Source organism: Myiozetetes cayanensis, unplaced genomic scaffold (assembly GCF_022539395.1).
Source record: "Myiozetetes cayanensis isolate MyiCay16 unplaced genomic scaffold, myiCay2020 scf4, whole genome shotgun sequence".
NCBI classification, from domain to species: Eukaryota; Metazoa; Chordata; class Aves; order Passeriformes; family Tyrannidae; genus Myiozetetes; species Myiozetetes cayanensis.
The window spans coordinates 72,529,574-72,548,403 of NW_026087631.1; the positions used below are offsets into that span (position 1 = coordinate 72,529,574).

At 52.6% G+C, this 18,830-nt stretch overlaps 1 protein-coding gene across 14 annotated transcripts in view; it reads left to right on the top strand.

Annotated features, from left to right (window-relative positions):
• TCF4 (transcription factor 4) overlaps positions 1-18,830 on the top strand; it is a 114,654-nt gene that overhangs the window by 20,099 nt on the left and 75,725 nt on the right. For 11 of the 14 annotated variants that reach the window (XM_050329536.1, XM_050329537.1, XM_050329531.1 and 8 more), the window contains 2 exons: positions 14,696-14,757; positions 16,312-16,408. The exons of the other annotated variants lie outside the window; for them this stretch is intronic. In XM_050329536.1, coding sequence (XP_050185493.1) covers positions 14,696-14,757; positions 16,312-16,408 — 159 coding nt within the window. The remainder of the gene's footprint in view (positions 1-14,695; positions 14,758-16,311; positions 16,409-18,830) is intronic. 14 annotated transcript variants of the gene reach the window in all.

Below are 18,830 nucleotides of genomic sequence, written 5' to 3' on the forward strand. Positions count from 1 at the left end.
TTATTTTTAAATCCTATTGCCTCAAGAGTCAGGTGGCTCCTTCCTTCCCTATTCCTGCACCTTTTGCCTGATAATCTGGATTCATTTAGGAAATTCCCAGTGTTTAGTAAGCAAAGAGCAAACCCGGAACAATTGTGGATTAAAGGTTTGGAGGAGGAACTGTCTTTTCTTGCCCCAAACTCTGCTCCAGTCACACAGAGAAGTGGGATAAGGAGCAAGCAGGAAATGCTTGTTTTTAACAAAAACTACTGAAACCCATCATTTTCTCTTTGCTCAGTTTAATTCCAAAGTTTGGGAGTCCAAAACATTAAAAGACAGGAAGGCAAATATTATTGTTTTTCCATCTTTGCCCAAGACAAGTGGTTTTGTTTGTTTCCCTTCGACCCTTTTGTAACAGGATTTCACAGGAATCTTTTTTAACATGTCGAGAGAAAGATCCCTGGGCAAACCAGTTGGATCCCAGTAAAACGTAGGATTTCATGTAGTGGTTTGGAAAATCTCGATGCTGAGGTGGGTTGGGTCGGAACCACAAGCTCCCTGTGAGTGAGCGGAGCGGGAACAAAGAGGAGGATCCTTCCTCAGGAGCTTAAACCGGGAGTGGGAGACAAGGGAGAACAGATGGAAGGACAGATTGGGGAGCAGAGAGAACAAAGAGCCCGCATTGTTCGGCACTGAGAGCCCGGCAGCTCCACCAGACCGGGATGAGGGAGGGCCAGGAACACCATGGGAACGCCACAGGAACACCAGGCCGAGGGTGTGGGGAGGGCAGGGAACAGGTATCCCACACGGATTTGGGGCTGGGAGAAACACGGTGCAGCTTCGGGGGCAGAGGTGGGAGATGAGAGAGTGCGTGGGATCACTGGGAAAAGGGATGGGATTGGGAGGCGAGCGGGAGGAAGGGAATAGAGGAGGTGGATGTAGGAGGGAGAGGGGACAACAGGGAGAGAGTCATGGCTTCATCTGCCATGGGAGAGGTGGGCTTGCTCAGCAGGGAGAAGGGAAGGATCCAGGGAGACCTTGGAGCAAATTCCAATGGCTAAAGGGGCTCCAGAAGAGCTGGAGAGGGACTCGGGACAAGGGATGGAGGGACAGGACACAGGGAATGGCTTCCCACTGGTCCAGATGGGGTGTTGGGAAGGAATTCCTGTCTATGATGGTGGGGAGGCCCTGGCACAGGTTTCCTGGAGAAGCTGTGGCTGCCCCTGGATCCCTGGGAGTGTCCAAGGCTGGGCTGGAATAACCTGGGCTAGTGGAAGGGCTTGGAACAAAATGATCCTTAAAATCCCTACCACCCCAAACCATTCCAGAATTCTGTGATTTCAGTGGGAAGGCTTTGAAAAGGAAGGGAGATGCTTCTCCCTGGTGTTTCCATTTTATCCTCGGCTCCTATAAACCCAGTTTTTCTCGGGGGAAAAAGCGTAAGTGCAGCAGGGACTGACGTCAGCCCGGGTGCCATCCGGCAGGAATTTTGGTGGCATTGGAGTGCAGAGCACTGGGAGGGCTGTGATTGCCTCTCTATTCCCGACTCATCCTTCCCATTGAATCCTTAATGGCTCATCAGCCGGCATTTCTATGGATCCCTTCAAATGTTCCCGGGCTCCTCTGGCGGGGACAATGGATCAAATGAGCCTCTGTGAGTGGGGCTCAGATCCTGCAGCTGCCGCTGGAGCTGGAATGGAGCCGAGCCTGGAATTCACAGCGCTAAAAAAAACACTCCAAGTGCTCCTGCACTTCTCCTTTCCCACCCCGTTTTCCTCCCCGGTGCCGGAGAAAGGAATTGATTTACTGGGAATGTTTGGTCACTGGGAGCACCAGATGTATTGGTGGGCTTGGAGTGGGAGCAAATTAATCCAGCAAGGAAGGCTTTGTTAGGAAGGAGTTCGTGGGACCCTGTGGAACAGGTCTGGCCTCCCAGGGAAGTGGGAATGTGCCTCCAGCACCTCGGATGGGGAAATGGAGCCACAAGTTGTGGAGGGTTTGATAAGATTTATTAACATTTCCGTATTTGGATTGAGGCATGTTTGTGTCAGGAATCATGGAATGGCTTGGGCTGGCAGGGATTTTAAGGATCCCCCCCACACTGTCCCTGGGCAGGGACACTTTCCTCCAGCCCAGCTTGCTCCAAGCTGGTCTTGAATGCTTCCAGGGATGGGAGTTGCTGCTCCTTTTCCTTGACTCTTCCCCTCTTCCTTCTGCCCTTCGACTGATGGAAGTGCTCCCTGGGAGTTGTTTCCTGATAAAAAGCTGGAAGCAGGGAATATCAGGACAGTGTTGTGTCTGTTTTTGTGAGTGCAAAGCCGGGGCCTGTTCCCTGCAGGGAGCGATCAGGGCACTGTTAGGAAGTCCTGGGAAATGGTGAATTTCTGGATTTTCTCCCCTGATTCCGGTTTCCGGTGGCCCTTGGGCTCGGTGCTGATTTGCACATCACACAGATCTGAGCCTTTGCTTTACAACTTGCCAAACCCCTCAGATCCATCCCTCTCGTTCCCTGCTCTCCTTGGGAATCCGAAAGGAGACAGTCAGAGGTTTCGCTGCCAGCCATACAGGAGTGTCCAACATCTGCTCCTGCTCTGGAGCCAGGCTGGGAGAGCAGGGCAAGGACAGGATCCCGGGAAACCTGAGAACCCCTTCCAGGGCCTAAAGGGGCTCCAGGACAGCAGGAGAGGGACTGGGGACAAGGGATGAAGGGACAGGACACAGGGAATGGCTTCCCACTGGTTTAGATGGGGTGTTGGGAAGGAATTCCTGGCTGTGAGTGTGGTGAGTGGCTGGGATGGCATTCCCAGAGAAGCTGTGGCTGCCCCTGGATCCCTGGGAGTGTCCAAGGCAGGAATAACCTGATCTATGGAAGGTGTCCCTGCCCACGGCAGCAGGTGGATTAGATGATCCTGAAAGTCCCTCCGAACCCAAACCATTTCGTGATTCCAAGGTAGGGACAACTTGGAGCTGGGGGGCGATGGCACATCCTAGCGACCCCGTTCTCCATGGTGTTTGTTCAGTAGAAAACACAGGAGCATGCAGGATGGTACCTGATGGTTTGCCTGGATTTCAGGAGGTGGTGGGAACCATCCTGGAGCAGAGGCTGTTGGGAAGCACAGTGTGTCCCTTCCACACACATCAACCCCTCGTGTCCATGTTTTAATTGTGGGATGTGCCTCTGGACAACGTCTGGGCACAGGCAGCTCCTGCCCTTGCCGCCGCCATCAGTGTGTGGGATTACCCATGTTGGGCTGGGGGATTCTAGCTGGTGCATCAGGGAATTGCCCAGCACTCCTGGCTGGAGTCAGAGTAGGGTTGCAGAATGCTTGGGAAAGGGGGAGGGAAGGGATGTGCGAAGGTGCCGTGCCCTTGTTCCTTCCCGCGGATGCTTCCGGAGCTGGAGAGCAGCAGGATGGGGTCGGGCGAGGTGACAGCGCTGTCCCTGTCCCGCGGGGTCACTGAGGGCAGCCCAGAATTCCCTGTGCCGGGGCATCCACAGCCCTGGCACAACCACACTCCTCTTGGTCCCAGCTCCATTTGTGCTCCAATCCCGCTCCGGTTCCCCAGGGAATGCAAGACTTGCTGGAGACATTCCAGACTTAAACAGATGTGAATGAGAGCCTGGAATAGTAGTGTGGGTTTGGATTTTTCCTCCTTTTTTTGGGAACACCCGCCCGAGTGCGTCTTGCTCTGTGTGTGCGGGAGCTGAGTTAACCAAGGTGTGGCTCCATCCTGCTCCAGGGGTTGAGCAGATCCCATCAGTGGTGCAGGATCCTGCTCCAGCAGCAGGACTTGTACAGGCAGCGGGGCCTGGATTTGCACACAGGGATCTGTTGGGATTTTGGGAAGCACAGAGCTTGTTTGTGGCTGCCCCATCCCTGGAAGTGTTCCAGCCCAGTTTGGAATAACCTGGGATAGTGGGTGGTGTCCCTGCCCATGCGACTGGAGGAGCTTTAAGGTCCCTTCCAACCCAGAGCATTCCAGGATTCTGTGATCCTTGAGGATCAGGTGTCCAGGCACTTATGGAAATCCTGCCCCTTTAAATCCCCTGTAGAAGTTTGGCTTTAAACCTCAAATCCTGGGAAAAACCAACACATGAACTCAGTGGCAAAAGTGAGCGGAGGCAGTGGAGCAAACTCCGCTCCTGGGGTTGGATTCATCCCCGAGCCAAGCTGGAGCCTTGGGAATTCTCCCCAGTGCCATGGCAACATCCAGCTCTGTTTGCAGCTCAAGGAAGGTATTTTTGGAACTCCTGACTCACCCCTTGAAGGTTTCTTCTGGACCAGGGGAATGTTTCCTCTGACTTTTGTGCCGCTGCTCAGCAGGAAAAGAGGAACAGTTCCCTCCTGCTCTGTATCCTAGTGCAGCTCGGAGTGAGCTCATCCCAGAGCCGGCTGGGATCACTGGGCATGCTGGAATGGGCTCCAGGCTGCAGTCTCTGAGTCCAGTAAGGGCTGCAGAGTGGATATCCAAGGCTGGAAGTGAAGGATATCCAAGTATTTGGGCAGTGGAAGCACCCTGAGTTTAAGGCAGAACAAGGTGCCAGGTTTTCCAGCACCCGTAGGGAATCATGGAAAGGTTTGTGTTGGAAGGGATTTTAAGGATCACCTTGTTCCACTTCCTGCCGTGGACAGGGACACCTTCCACAGACCAGGGTGCTCCAAACCTCATCCAACCTGGCCACAGAGATGCTCCGATGGCTGTAGCCCTCTGGAATCTGGAGAAGGGCAGGATCCCGGGAGACCTCAGAGCCCCTTGCAGGGCCTTAAAGGGCTCCAGAAGAGCTGGAGAGGGACTGGGGACAAGGGATGGAGGGACAGGACAGAAGGAATGGCTTCCCACTGGTTTAGATGGGATGTTGGGAAGGAATTCCTGGCTGGGAGGGTGGTGAGTCCCTGGAATGAATTTCCCAGAGAAACTGTGGCTGCCCTTGGATTCTTGGGAATATCCAAGGCCAGGCAGGATGGATCTTGGGAGTATTTCATGCTCCCTTTCTCCCTCACTTATTTTCTCAGCAAAGTCTTCTCTCTTTGTTGAAATTTAAGGAAAAACCATCTCAGGGAAGGCTGAACTTTGACTCCCAAGGAGCCCCTGAGCACAACCAACATCATTTTATAGCTGCTTCCACTTTAATTTGGGAAGCAGCCTATTTAAATATGCTAATGCCATGCACAGCCATTGGAACAGGAGCCAGGTTAGAAACTTCCCACTGTGCCCGGGAAAAGCTGCCTCTGGAATTGTTTGCCAACTCTTTTGTTGGGAGTTTGATCCTGAACCCTCACGGACAGAGGTCACAGAGAAAGGGATTGCAGGTGTCCAACGGTGTTATTTTGCACATTCCAGATGATGTGCTGGACTTTTGGCTTCCCTGGCTTTGTGGGATCATGGGATGGTTTGGGTTGGAAGGGATTTTAAGGATCATTTTGTTCCACCCCCTTCCATGGGCAGGGACAACTTCCAGAGCACAGATTATTCCAAGCTGGCCTTAGACACCTCCCGGGATCCAGGGGTAGCCACAACCTCTCCAGTCCCGGCCCAGTTTTCCAGATTTTTCCTGTGCTGAAGTCACATTCCAGGGAGCGACACCATCTCTGTTCCAAGGAAACCCCCGATGTAGCGCCTGTCATTCCAGAGGAACTCAGTTAATTCAGGATTAAAGGAGTTGTTATCACCAACAGGGTTTTAATGCTGGATCAGAGGGAGCTGGGAAGTCTTTCTTCAGAGCAGGGGTAGGCTCCCTAATTAAGGAACTTCCAGGAAACCTCTGGAAGCAGGCGGAGGCCAAGGGGATCAATATCTGCTCTGATCACTTGGCTCTGAAATTGTCTTTATTTCCCGAGCCCTTTGGAGGCAAACCTGTCATGAGCTGCCAATGGGAGCCATGTGTCCAAACCCGGCTCCCAGTTATTTTCCAGGGGTAATTAACGGGGGAGAGCGGCTCCCTGGGAGCAGTTTGTGTCCCAGTGCACCCCTGCCCTGCTGCACGTGGAACTCAGTGCCATGTTGTCTCTGTGGAAGTGGGAGTCAGTGGATTTATGGACACAGACACGTAGGGAACCTGGAGTATGACCCTTTCAGTGAATCCCCAACCGTGTCAAGTTCCAGGGCTTTCCAGTTCCAGCAGTGGAGCCTTTGATTTTCCCATGACACAAACGGTGTGAATTTCCCTGGAATTGTTTTCAAAAATATTTTGATTGGGTTTGTGTCTTGTTTGTTGGTTTATTTTTGCCCTGGAGAGGGGTAAAACACAGGTTTATGGGAGAGATTTCTGAGAATCACAGGTATTCCCAACGTGGGTATAAAGGGAGAAGAGTATGGGAAGGACTCCTGGGAGTGGCAGGTGTTGCTGGCATGGTTGCCCTGGGAAGCTGTGGCTGCCCCTGGATCCCTGGAAGTGTCCAAGGCCAGGCTGAACAGAGTTTGGAGAAACCTGGGATAGTGGAAGGTGTCCCTGCCCATGGCAGGGGTGGAACTGGATGAGCTTTAAGGCCTCTTCCATCCCAACCCACTCCAGGATTCCCAGCATCCCTAGGAACACACAGAGTATCCCGCACTCCTGGGATCAGCTGTCTGGGAAGGAGGACGCTTTGCCATCAGGAGTAAATCCCGAGGCTTCCAGAGCTTTCACACCCACATCTCTGGCTTTACTTCCATGGACAATGACAGCACGATACCTGGTTAAAATTCCTCCAATGCCAGTGACAAAATGGGATACCAGGGAATCCCTCGGGAATGCTGCAAACTTTCCTTAGTCCTGGAGGGAAGGTTGGGATACACAATAGAGGCAAAGCAGTTAAAGCCCCTTGGGGAAGAGACTTTGTGACAGGAAGTCGGGGAGAATTTCCTGAGAGGACTCGGAGCTGAGTGGATTCACCTCTTGCTCAGAGAGTTGGGACTGCTTAGATATTTAAAGGGAAAATCCAAGGGGCTGGGCGTGTTTTCCATTATCCAGATTTCCTATAAAAAATGAATACCCGTCGGCACAGCGAAGCTGTGGCTGTGCTCGCTGCTCCCTGCAGCAAAACTGGCTTAAATCCTGGCTCAACCAGGAGTTTATTTGCCCCACTTGAGTTTTTTATAGGATATATAATAGGGGAAATCAATGGGAATTAGGAATTCAGAGAATTTAAGAGAAAGGAGCATCAATGAATTATTTAAATGAGGGAAAACCCCAAACCAGCACCGACCTCAAACCATTGTACACAGATTTGGGGTCACACTGGGCAACCTGTGCCAGGGCCTCCCCACCCTCCCAGTATCCCATCCAAACCAGTGGGAAGCCATTCCCTGTGTCCTGTCCCTCCAGGCCTTGTCCCCAGTCCCTCTCCAGCTCTCCTGGAGCCCCTTTAGGCCCTGGAAGGGGCTCTCAGGTCTCCCTGGATCCCTCCCTTCTCCAGGTGAACCCCCCCAGCTCTCCCAGCCTGGCTCCAGAGCAGAGGGGCTCCAGCCCTTGGAGCATCTCCATGGGCTCCTCTGGACCCTCTCCAGGGTGTTTTTAGAGCCCTCATGCCATTTTCCCTGGCCAACCCCTCTCTGGGAATCCATCCCAGGCTGCAGAGCGAGGACCCCACAGAGTCTGGGGCAGAGCAGCCTTTGGCCCCACGGGCAGTTGGTGTCTTGGGGTCTCCCTTGGGGTGGTCTGCAGGCTTTGCTGGGAATTATGGGGGCTCCCTGAGCTTCCCCCAGGCCCCACATGATCCCTAACAAGCCGCTCACATCGATGGGAGTGACGAGTTGCTCAGAGCCGGGTGATTTAGGGCCTTAAGCGCTGTGTTGACACTGGGAATGGGAGCCCTGGAGTGCCTTAGGTCAGATCCTGGCGCAGACACAGATTTATGAGGTGGTTGCAGACAAGCCATTTAGCATAGAGATGCTGACGTTTCTGGGGATGTCCAATTCCAGGAGGGAATGCTGAAATATGGAGTTTGTGGAGCGATTCAGCAAGTGGGGCTGCATTGTTTTGATTCTCCTCCCCTGGGGGAGTCGGGGCTGATCCTGGATTTGTTTACACAGGAATTAATCACAAAGATCATTCCCGATGCTGGGGCTGGAGGAGCTCATAATTCCCCAAAACTGAGGCCTCAGCTGATGCCATCAATTCCATTTTCCAGTAAATTTTGTTGCTTTTTAATCTGAACCTGATTAATCCTCATCAGTGCTCCTCTCCACACAATGGCTTTTATTGGGCTCCCAGGCCTGGGCTGGGTGAACTTCCTTCCCAGCTCCTGTTCCAGACTCGCGTTCAGCTGGAGCTAGGAAACCTCACACTGCCTTTAGGGAACTGGAGCTTATTTGGAGCTCCTTCTCCCATCCCAGAGGAATTCCTCTGGCACTGCTCCTCCCAAGCTCCTCAAGGTGCTGATGGAAGGAACCAGTCTGTTTTCCAAGCACCCGGTGGGTGATGCCATTGGATTGAGTTTGTATGGCCATGATTTATTTTGGAGCAGCTCTGGAATGGAATTCCAGGCTGGACCGGACGGGGCTTAGAGCAACCTGGGCTAGTGGGAGGTGTCCCACGGCACTGGACGAGTGAAATTCCAAGTGCTTGCCATTCCCAGGCATGTTGGGTGGCTCTTCCGTTGCTCCCAGTGAGCACAGAGGCACAGGCAGGGCTGCTTGGGGCGGGGAGCCGTGCACACATCAACAGGATGTTGTTGGTTGGTCCCGGAGCTGCTGACAGCCAATGCCGGCAGGAAGGAAGTTTCCAAGCCCTGGGATTGGGCCGTGGCTGCGGCCAAAGGAAATGAGCCATGTCCTGCTCTCATTGTGCTCGTGGCCCTGGCATTCCCAAGGGGTCCCATCCCGGGCCTTGTCTGGCACAGAGGGACTTGACTCATGTTTTATTTTGGGGGGTTTGTGACGGGCCCGTCGATGCTCCCTGTAAACATTCCCTGCTCTACTGAGATTTGCGGCCTCCAGTGATAGTTCTGGAAGGGAAAACCAGGGAATTCTTGTTGATGCAGGTCTGATGTCCTTGTGGAATGGGCTGGGTCAGAAGGACCTTAAAGCTCAGCTTCTTCAATCCCTTCCACTGGACCAGCTTGCCCCAGCCTGGCCTTGGACACTCACAGGGATCTGGAGATCAAATATCATGTGATGCTTCCAACCGGACAGCCAGGACAGCCCCGCCCCAATCCTGGTTTATGGAAATTGGGATTAAGACCCTCCCAGTTTTATCCTGCAGCCTGGACTCCCGTGGTCCTGGAATAGTGAGTCAACTCTTGTCATTCAACTGGTTTTTGGGTGTCCTGGCAGGGATTTTGTTTTGGTAGCTGAGGTGATCCCAGGATTAACCAGCCCTTCATGGGTTGACATAAAGCCGAGTTTAAAGGTCCTTCTCCCAAATAAAAGGCTGTGCCTGGCATCTTGATGGATATCTCTGGGCTGCTTTAAAGCCCCTGGATTATCCTGGGGGTAAAGCCCAGCCTGGAAGAAAACAGTGGGAAGGGTGAAGTGCATCCCAGCCCCTCACCCGTGTTTATAGCACATTTTATTGCTGAAAGGAAGACAGATCCCCAGGCGTTCCTCCAAATTCCTGGCAGCTTCCCTTTGCAAGGCACTAATGTTGGGATTAGTGGATAGTGGGGAAGCCATTACCTTTCTGCACCTCCCTAATTGCTTGTTCTCAGGGAAAGCAGGAAAACTCCGGGCTCCTAAAGCAGCTCCTTGTGCAAAGGTGGTGTTTGGGGCCTGCTGGATTCCTTTGGAGCTTTGTCTGTGCCTTTTGTAGAGTCTAGATGTCAAATTATAGGGTCTCTGATTGTTTGAATGGATATAGCCTCAGGTGAGGGACCAAAGCTGGGCCCCTCAGTGCTTTTGTCACCTTGTGACACTGAGATCAACGTGGCAGGAAGGATGTGGAACTGCTGGGGAGGAATAGTTGGAATAATCTGGGCTATGGAAGGTGTTGCTGTCCACGGGACTGGATGATCCTTAAAACCCCTTCCACCCCAAACCATCCTGGGATCTTATTGGGATAAAGTGTTTACGGGGGAATTAGGAGTTGCTGGAAAAGCCCTTTTATAACCCCTCAGCAGCCCAGGAGCCCTGAGAGCTGCCACCTCTGGAGCTCAGGGCTGGTTTCACCCTGTGGGGGCAGGAGAAAGAGTAAAGGCAGAGGATGTGCTGGAACCTCTCCTTTGGGCATTTCCCACCCTCCCCTCCCACGTGCCTTTTAATTCCCTCACTTTTATCGCATTCCCTCCTGAGGGAACCGTGGCCCCCTTGGAACGGGAGCTCTGGAAGCTTCTCCTGAGCATATGGGCAGGTTGAAAGGGAGCAGCTGCTGCAGGAGCAGAGGGCAGAGACGAAGGAGCCTTCGAGGGCCCCTCACTCCGTGAACTTTCCCTTCCAAATCCCATCCTGCGTCACGGAAGTGATTCCTGGCAGACACTTCAAGGGCTGCGCTCGGGGCTCAGCTGGGCATGGAAGGGGGCAAGTTTTCCAGAGGTGCCAAAGGATTTCTCAGGCTTCCATTTTAGTTTGAGTTGTGGTGCCTCCAAAGGATCCTGGGAAAAGGCCCAGGGAAACTGGATGCAGGGAAAGGTGAGGAGAAGCTGTGCTGGGCAGGTGCTGGACCTGGAGGAGGTTTGGCAGATGTGTTTGGATATACTTGGGAACAGGTTGTCCGGAGAAGTTGTGGATGTCCCACAAACCCTGGAAGTGACTGGTTTGGATGGGGCTGGCAGCAAACCGATGTAGTGGGAGGTGTCCCTGCCCATGGCAGGGGATGATCCTTAAAATCCCTCCCAACCCAAACCATCGTGGGATTGGAGGATTCCGTTTGGTGTCCATTATTATCCTGCAGGAGGGACAGAAATCCATGAGGAAGAGAATGAAATCCATGAGGAAGAGAATGAAATCCATGGCAGGGGGTAGCAATTAGAGCACTTCCAAGGTCCCTTCCAAGCCCCTGCCATGGGCATGGACCCCTCCCCTCTCCCTGACCTTTTCCCAGTGGTTTATCTTCCCTCCCAAAGGCTGGATTAGAGCAGGGAAATCCCAGCCTGTCCTTAGGGTTTCCCCAATTCCCTGACTTTGCTGTAAAAATCCAGGTAATCAGTGCCTTATGATTCCTATGGAATTGGTCTGGGGGGGACTTGTCCCTTTGAGTTGCTCTTCCTCACCTGGGAAGTTATGGATCTGCTCCTGCCAGTGGCTCCCAGTGTTTGCCGAGGGCAAACCACACACTTTATATGCAAATGCCCTTTGATATCATTGGCAGACAGAGCAGGCCACTGAAATTAAACTGAAATTAAAATTCCCTTCCCCAAGCCCCCCAGACTGAGCACAAAATGTCCTTGCATTCCACTGCATGTCTTCTCCTGGTGGGGTCTGATTTCCCTTGCATCCTGTCTGAGGTCAGACCAGGATCCTTTATGCCCTGCACTTTGGGGTGATTTGGGATTTCTCCATCTGCAAGTTGTCCAAAACTCCAGGAATTTATTTCTTTAGGAGCTCAGTGCAGCTTTATCCCAGACAGGGAACAAAAGCAAAGGCTGGAACAAAGTCCCCTCTGACCCCTGGTGCCACGAGCCCTCCTCGGAGCTGAGTGGGGCTGGGCTGAGCATCCCACTGTTCCAAAGCCTTGGGAACCATGGCACGGCTTGGAATGGCTTAAGGATCACCCCATCCCACCCCCTGCCATGGGCAGGGACACCTTCCACTATCCCAGGTTGCTCCAAGCCCCATCCAACCTGGCCCGGGACATTCGAGGGATGGAGTTACCACCCACTTGTGAGAGCCAGCAGGTCCCTCCAGAGCTCTGGAAAAGCTGGAATGATGCAGATGGAGCAGAAAATATCTGAGTAGGGCTGCCCAACAATGTGGGGGTTTGTGAGCTCACCCCACAGCAGGACAATGGCATCTTTGTTGGGAATATCCAGACTGGGAAAAGTTGAGTTTGTTTACCCTGATGGTGTTTCACAGCGGTGTCTCCGTAGATATCTGTGCAGGCTTTGGGAATTTCAGGCACTGAATAAAGGGCCCATCTGATCCCAGGAATGACTTTCTCCCCCTCCCCTCCCTCCCTGCCTGTTGTTTGGGGTTTGTTTTCTCAAGTCCTGCTGATATTTGGAGCCAAAAGCTTCCAGAAGAGAAGGGCCTGGGGGATGTGCAGTTTAAAGTTCCCAATCCCTGAGCTAATCCAATCTCCAGGTTTGCTCTGGTTTTGACATAATTCCTACAAGGACAAATGGGATTTTAAGGATCATCTTGTTCCAGATGTCCCAGAGAAGCTGTGGCTACCCCATCCTTGGAATTGTCCAAGGCCAGGTTGGAGCAGCCTGGGATAGTATGAGGTTTCTCTGCCCGTGGCACTGGATGATCCTTGAAATCCCTTCCAACCAAACCATCCATGATTCCACGATTTGTTAAATCCCATCTTTTTGATCATGTATTTCCTGAAAAAAATTCTCAAATCTGCCCATGATGATTTCCTTTTTGTCTGTGTGGTTAAAAGAGGTTGATTTTCCAAATTCTGGAATTCTGTGCAAATAACATCAGTGTCCCAGCTTATAACTCTGGGATAAATCCAAGTCCCTGCAGGATTTTTGCCGTGACTTTGGAGCCACTGGAGTTTCCCATTCCCAATCACCCCCGTGGCAGGACTTGAAGGCACCCCAATAAACCTGGAATTTGGTTTAGGAGCCTACAAACCTTCAGGACCATCCAGTTCCACCCTGTGCCATGGGTAGGGGCTCTTGGAGATCTCTTCCAGCTGTGTGATGATTCCACGAGTTTGAAAAGCTCGGGAAATGTAGGATATTTCCCAAATGCAGCTTTTTCCACAGCTGGAGCTTGTTCTAGGGCTCAAAGATCCATGTCTTCCCCTTCTTTTCTCTGAAGCTGAGGTAAAGCCTTGGGGTTAAACCAAGAGCTCCGTGTTTTTCTCTGCTCAAGGATTCGGGGCTTGGATTTGGGACTTTTCTTGGGAAGCACCAGAGTGGGAGCCGATCCCCACAGATTGTCCTAATGAGGAGTAAAGGGCCTTTTTCCAATTATGGGCAATAACCGGATTAGGCCCCTGTGTTGTGTCAACCTGCCCCGATTCGATTAGGGCCGGAGAAATGGATTTGTCCGTCACAGTTACTTCATTAGGACCCCTCATTGATGGCTTGCAGGGAGTCGGGAGCATTCGGCACCTCTGGAGCACAAACACAGGGAAAACTGGGAGAGGCTGGCACGAGACTCCGGGCATAACGCGTGGCACGCGCCGCTCCTCGTTCTTCCAAGGAGCCCTGGCACATGGGGAAGGAATTCCCGGCTGGGAGGGTGGGGAGGCCCTGGGATGGATTTCCCAGAAGATGGCCCATCCCTGGAAGTGTCCAAGGCCAGCTTGGAATAACCTGGTGTCTGGGAAGTGTCCCTGCGCATGGGACTGGACAGTCCTTAAAATCCTTCCCATTCCACTCCATTCTGTGATTTTTTGCTTCCAAAATAACCCAAACTGCCTGGAGCCCTCCAGGTGCTGGCGGTAGAAGTTCTGCCCATCCCAATCCCTGGGATAACATCCAGTGGTTTTTAGCTCTGCAGAGTGAATTGGCTGTTCCACAACACGGGTGATTTTTAAGTATCCTTCTAATTAACCCTCTGGAATGGTTGAGTGGGTCTGTCAGGGAAATGATCCACAGTTTCTTTCCCTTTTTTTTTTTTCCTGGAGTTTAATTAAATATTTACCTCGGAGTGTCTTGTGCTGTGAACACCTTCATCTGTTCTGGAGATAATGGAATTCCTAACTGAGCGAAAGTGGGAAACTATGAATATGTCAGGATTTGGGTCTTGGAAATCCCCTGGATTCGGTCCCAGCACCTGGAGTTCGAGTGTTCCTCAAATTCCCATTGCTCCCAGAAGCCGGATGGACAGGTGGGAAGGGAGCTGCTGGTGGGTTTTGGCAGGACTTGGAGAAAGTTTTTCCAGACAGAAACACCCAAAATGTGGGTTTTGAATTCCATTAAAGCTCGTGTTTGTGTGTGGAAGAGGCAAGGGATACTGATATTCCATAGGGATGGTGTGGGGACATGGGAGTGAGCTGGGAACGGGCAGTAAGACTGTTTGAAATCCATGTCAATCCAATTTCCTGAGGCTTGGCATAAAAAGGAAGGGATTTGAGCACTTCCAGTGTTTCCATGAGTTTTTCCAGGGAGGTTATGTATTCCCCATCCCTGGAAGTGTCCCAGGCCAGGCTGGAGCAACCTGGGATAGTGAAAGGTGTCTGGGTGGGAACCAGATGATCCTTTAAATGCTTTCCACCCCAATCCCTTCTGTGAAAACCAGAGCAGGAATATTGGGAATGTCCCACTGTATCCACGGATCCAGCACATCCCACCTCCCCTTCCCTGGGTGACCCTCAAGAGTAAAACACACCCCGCCCTTTCACTCTCAGCTTTTCCTGTCGACAGCTGGATGTTACCTGTTTGTCCATCCCTGTTCTGTGCCGGAGATTTGGGTCGGGTTGGAGCTGTGTCAGTGAAGCCACTCCCGAGTGTCAGGAACTCAGTGCCGTGCTGGAATTGTGCCGCTCCAACCCCCGTTCCTGAGGGTCCAGCTCGTTCCCGCCGTGCATTTCAATGAGTTAATTGGAGCTGCGGGTCAGGAGCCGCTTCCCGGCCCCCGGTTCTTAATTAAAGGCACCGGGAGATTAATTTGAAGCATTAATTTAAAAGTGCCGGCACAAAAGGAAGGAATTATTGCCACTAAAGAACTTCCTTGTCCCCAGATGTAGAAGACAGAACCAGCTCAGGGTCCTGGGGGAATGCAGGACATCCGAGTCCATCCCGGGTAAGTACATCTAATCTCCCTCCCTCAGCATGGAAACGTGCAATCTCCAGGAAAAACCGGCCTGGCCACTCGGCTGCTCATTAAAAGACCTTTTCGTGAGCCTTTTAATATTCAAACCTGAGCCTGGGCTCGGATTTGGAACCTTCTCCAGTGTCACCTGCAGTGATAACTGGAGCATCCTGGGCCCTGGGAAAGTGTCCCTGCCCGCCCATGGGATGATCTGGAATGTCCCTTCCATCCCGAGCCATCCCATGATTTTTAGGGATATTAATTAACCCTTTATTGCTGGGATCCCTCAGCCCCGGCCCCACTCGAGCACAGCTGGAGCACAGGCTGTTTCCCAGGGTTTCACCCTTTGCACTGGGATTTTTAGGGTTTGGGAGTGTCCCCAAGCCTGAGGGGAGGGCCAGCCCCCATCCCTGTGCCAGGACTTACGTTCCATGGCCATCCCTGGCCATTCCGTGGCCACCCCTGGGCATTCCATGACCACTGACCTTCCTGCCCCTGTTCCCAGCTGCAGTATCCCAGCTCTGCCCCTTCTGCCCCTGTTCCTAATGGAGCATTCCAGCTTTTCCTTTCCTCCAGTCTGGGCATGGCTGGTGCCTCAGCTCTGCGCTGCTCGTTCCCTGCTTATCCCCCTTTATTCCCTCCAAACACAAAGAAAACACTCAGGGTGGGCAAAAAGTGGCTTCTCTCTTCCTTGTGCCCTGATTTAAATCGGTTTCAATTCCTGTTCTATTGTTTTCCCATTAATTTGAAGGCTCAGGGCTCCGGTGGCTTTGTGCCCTGGAGTGGGGAGGAGCAACAGAATCAGACTCTCCATCCCCTCTCCACCCCCTCTCCATCCCCAATCCAGGGCCTTTCCCTCGGGGCGGCCCAGGGGGATCCCTGTTTTCCGCATCCCTCGGAGGGGAGGAATCCCAGCACCTTTTCTTCTCCATCCTGCTTTGCATCCCTGACGTCATTCCCGCCCGGCATGTTGATTTCTCTCCCCTTTTTTCCCCCTTGACACTTGTATTGCTTCCCAGGGAAAAATGTTTTGAAAAGGAAGTTGGGAATTGGCACACACTGATTATTTCTGCCTCCAAACCCCTGAATGAAGTTGGGAGATAGAAAGAAAGGGAGCACGAGCCTGGGAGAAATTCGGGAATTTGAATCAGGGCCGGGCATTAACTGCTGGAATTATTCCGCAAACAGCCTGACCTTGCTTTTCCCTGCTGGAATGGCATTCCCACAGCGGGAGACTCGGCTTCTCCTGACTCTTTCTTCCATATTGTGAGCAGGAGGACCCTTCTGAGAGGGTTTATTGCCCGGCACAGAATTCCAGGAACATCATCCCAGTCCTCTGTTCGGGATTCTCCCCACGGCAAAGTCAATTTGGGGTGAATCAAAACTTTGAAATAGCATAAAAAACTCTCTGGAGCCTGACATGCCAGGGGAAAAAATCTGGGAATGATGCTTCGCAGAACAGGCTTAACATTTAGCAGGGAATGATGGGCTTGGGGCTCAGGGAAACGCTGCTCCAATGTGTGTTTTCTCCTGGTTTCCTGGCAGAACTATGGAGATGGGACTCACTACGATCACATGGCCAGCAGAGACCTCGGCTCCCACGACAATCTCTCTCCTCCCTTTGTCAATTCCAGGATACAAAGTAAGGACATGGAATTTCCTACCTTAATTGGGGGCTGAAAGTGGGATAAATGAAGCAGAAACAAAATCCAGAGGGTTTAAATCTTCCTTAGAAGGGCGAGGACATGGGATATTCCTGATTTTTCATGTTTTGAGGTATAAAAATGTGCTGTGGTGATGCTTACTGTTTTTTATATGCTATATATATATGGAATTGTGTTTTCTTGCTGGACTTGAGATGCAAAATTTGCCTGGAGAGGTAAAAGGTGTTTTCCTGAGGCTCAGCTTTTCCTTGCCCAGTTGGACAGTCTGGGAATGGGATTTTTAAAGCAGAAAAAGCTTTTTGAAAATGCAATAGATAAATAGCAACTAAAGGGAACAAATAGCTCCTGAAGGACACTGGGACTGTTGTTTGGCATGGGATGGATTACTGCCTGCTGGGATCTGGACTCCAAATCCTTGGATCTGAGTGAGGGGGGCCTGGGTGGGCAAGAGACCCAAGGATTGGATCAGGATCTGGATGGGATTGGACCTGGACTGGATCAGTCACGATGGGGAATCCTGGGATCAGTTCCGAGCTCTCCAGGTACAGGACATGGAGGGGCTGGAGCGTATGCAGGGAAGGGAACGAGCTGGGAAGGGCCTGGAGCAGCAGGAGCGGCTGAGGGAGCTGGGGGGGCTCAGCCTGGAGAAAAGGAGGCTCAGAGGGGACTTTCTGGCTCCGCAACTCCCTGATGGATCCAGGGGGGAATTGGGCTCTGCTCCCAGGGAACAAGGGACAGGAGGAGAGGGAATTGCCTCAAGCTGCTTCGGGGGAGGGTCAGGTTGGACATCAGGAGGAATCTCCTCCTCGAAAGGGTGGTCAGGCCTCGGCAGAGGCTGCCCAGGGAGGTGGTGGATCCCCATCCCTGGAGGTGGCACTCAGTACTGTGGGCGGGGATCAGTCCCAGCCTGGACTCCATGGATCCTGGTAGGCTTTTGCACCCTTGGTGCTCCTGGGATAAAGCTTTGGTCATCCCTGCGGGGCCTGAGGAGAGGCTGGGGTTGTTCAGGAGTCACTGCTGGCTCCCGCATTTAATGAAGACTGATAAATGAGGTTGATTAAAGTAAATAGATGATGTCAGAGTGTCCGTAATGCTCCGGCTCGGCCAAGATCCCGCCCCAGTTCCGTCAGGGAACTCACCCGGCTCTGCTTTACAGCCCTGAGCCTGCTCCAAGGAAAACACAGAGCTGGGGCTGCCATAGATCATTCCACAGCCCTCCCAACCGTCCCTCGGCCCACGGGATTGGGAAACCGTTGGGAGTTGTTGAGTGGTGTTGGAGCTTGGAGTGGTTCATGTGGATTCCCGGCCAAGGCACGGTTACGACACTCTGGGAAAGGCTCAGGAGAAGCCAAGAAAAGCAGGGAAATTTCACCACTCCCTCCCTTCCCTTACGCCATGGGGCTGAGGGAGAGCATGGAGAGCCAGGGAAGAGCCCCTGCTGCTGCTTCCCACTTTAACCTTTACCTGCAAACCGGAGAGCCTGGAAGTGCCCTTCCCTCTCCTGCCTGGCTGGGGCTTCCCACAAAATCTCAGCCCTGCCTTTCCCAGTTTTAAGGAAAGCAGTGTTTTCCTTTGGTTTAGGAAATATTTTGTTTATAAAAACGCAGTTGGGGCCACCCGGGGAAGGAATGAAGAAGGATTCAGGATTCCAGAGTTCCTGATAAGGAATTTTGGGAGCATCCTGGTGTTTCTAGAAGGTCCTCCTTAATTCTCTTGGGAGGGGTTTTCCCAGCTGTGGGAGTGGGATGGATGCAGGTGTCCCTCCCGCTCCAGCATTCCCAGGGAACGGGCTGAGAGAGCTTTGAGTGGGAATAGGAACCCATAAGCAGCAGCAGGACAGACGCTGCAGTTACAGATATCTGGAATGGGGTCTGGGACTGTTCCGTGCTCCGGTTGTTGTGTCGGCATTTGGGATTTTAGGAGGAATTTATGCACAGGACTCTCCACTCAGATCAGGCTGTGGCTCCGGCTCTCCTTATTCCAGATGGATTCCCTCATTTCCCTTCCCCTGGCAGTGCTCTGGCCTCTCCCAGGGAAAGCTCCCTGTCAGTTTGGGTGTCAGGATCTGCCTCTGGGTTCCTTTCCATCCTTCCTCCCTTTTCCCTTGGCAGCTGATGCAGGGCCTGACGATCCTCCCTCTTACATTGGTTCCTACTGGTGTGTCCCAGCGGCTCGGCTGGAGTGGCTCCTGCTTTGGGGTGGGGGCTGTGGAATCACGGGATTCAGACTGGAAAAGCCCCCTGGGACCATGGAGTCCACCACTAACCCGTGTCCCCAAGTGTGACACGTCCAGTGTCGCTTCTCACTGCCCCTCCCATTCCCAGGAGTCCTCGCTGGGAATGCTGCTGGTCCTGCTCCTTGGCATACCTTGTTAAAGGGACATTAAATCATTTCCCACTG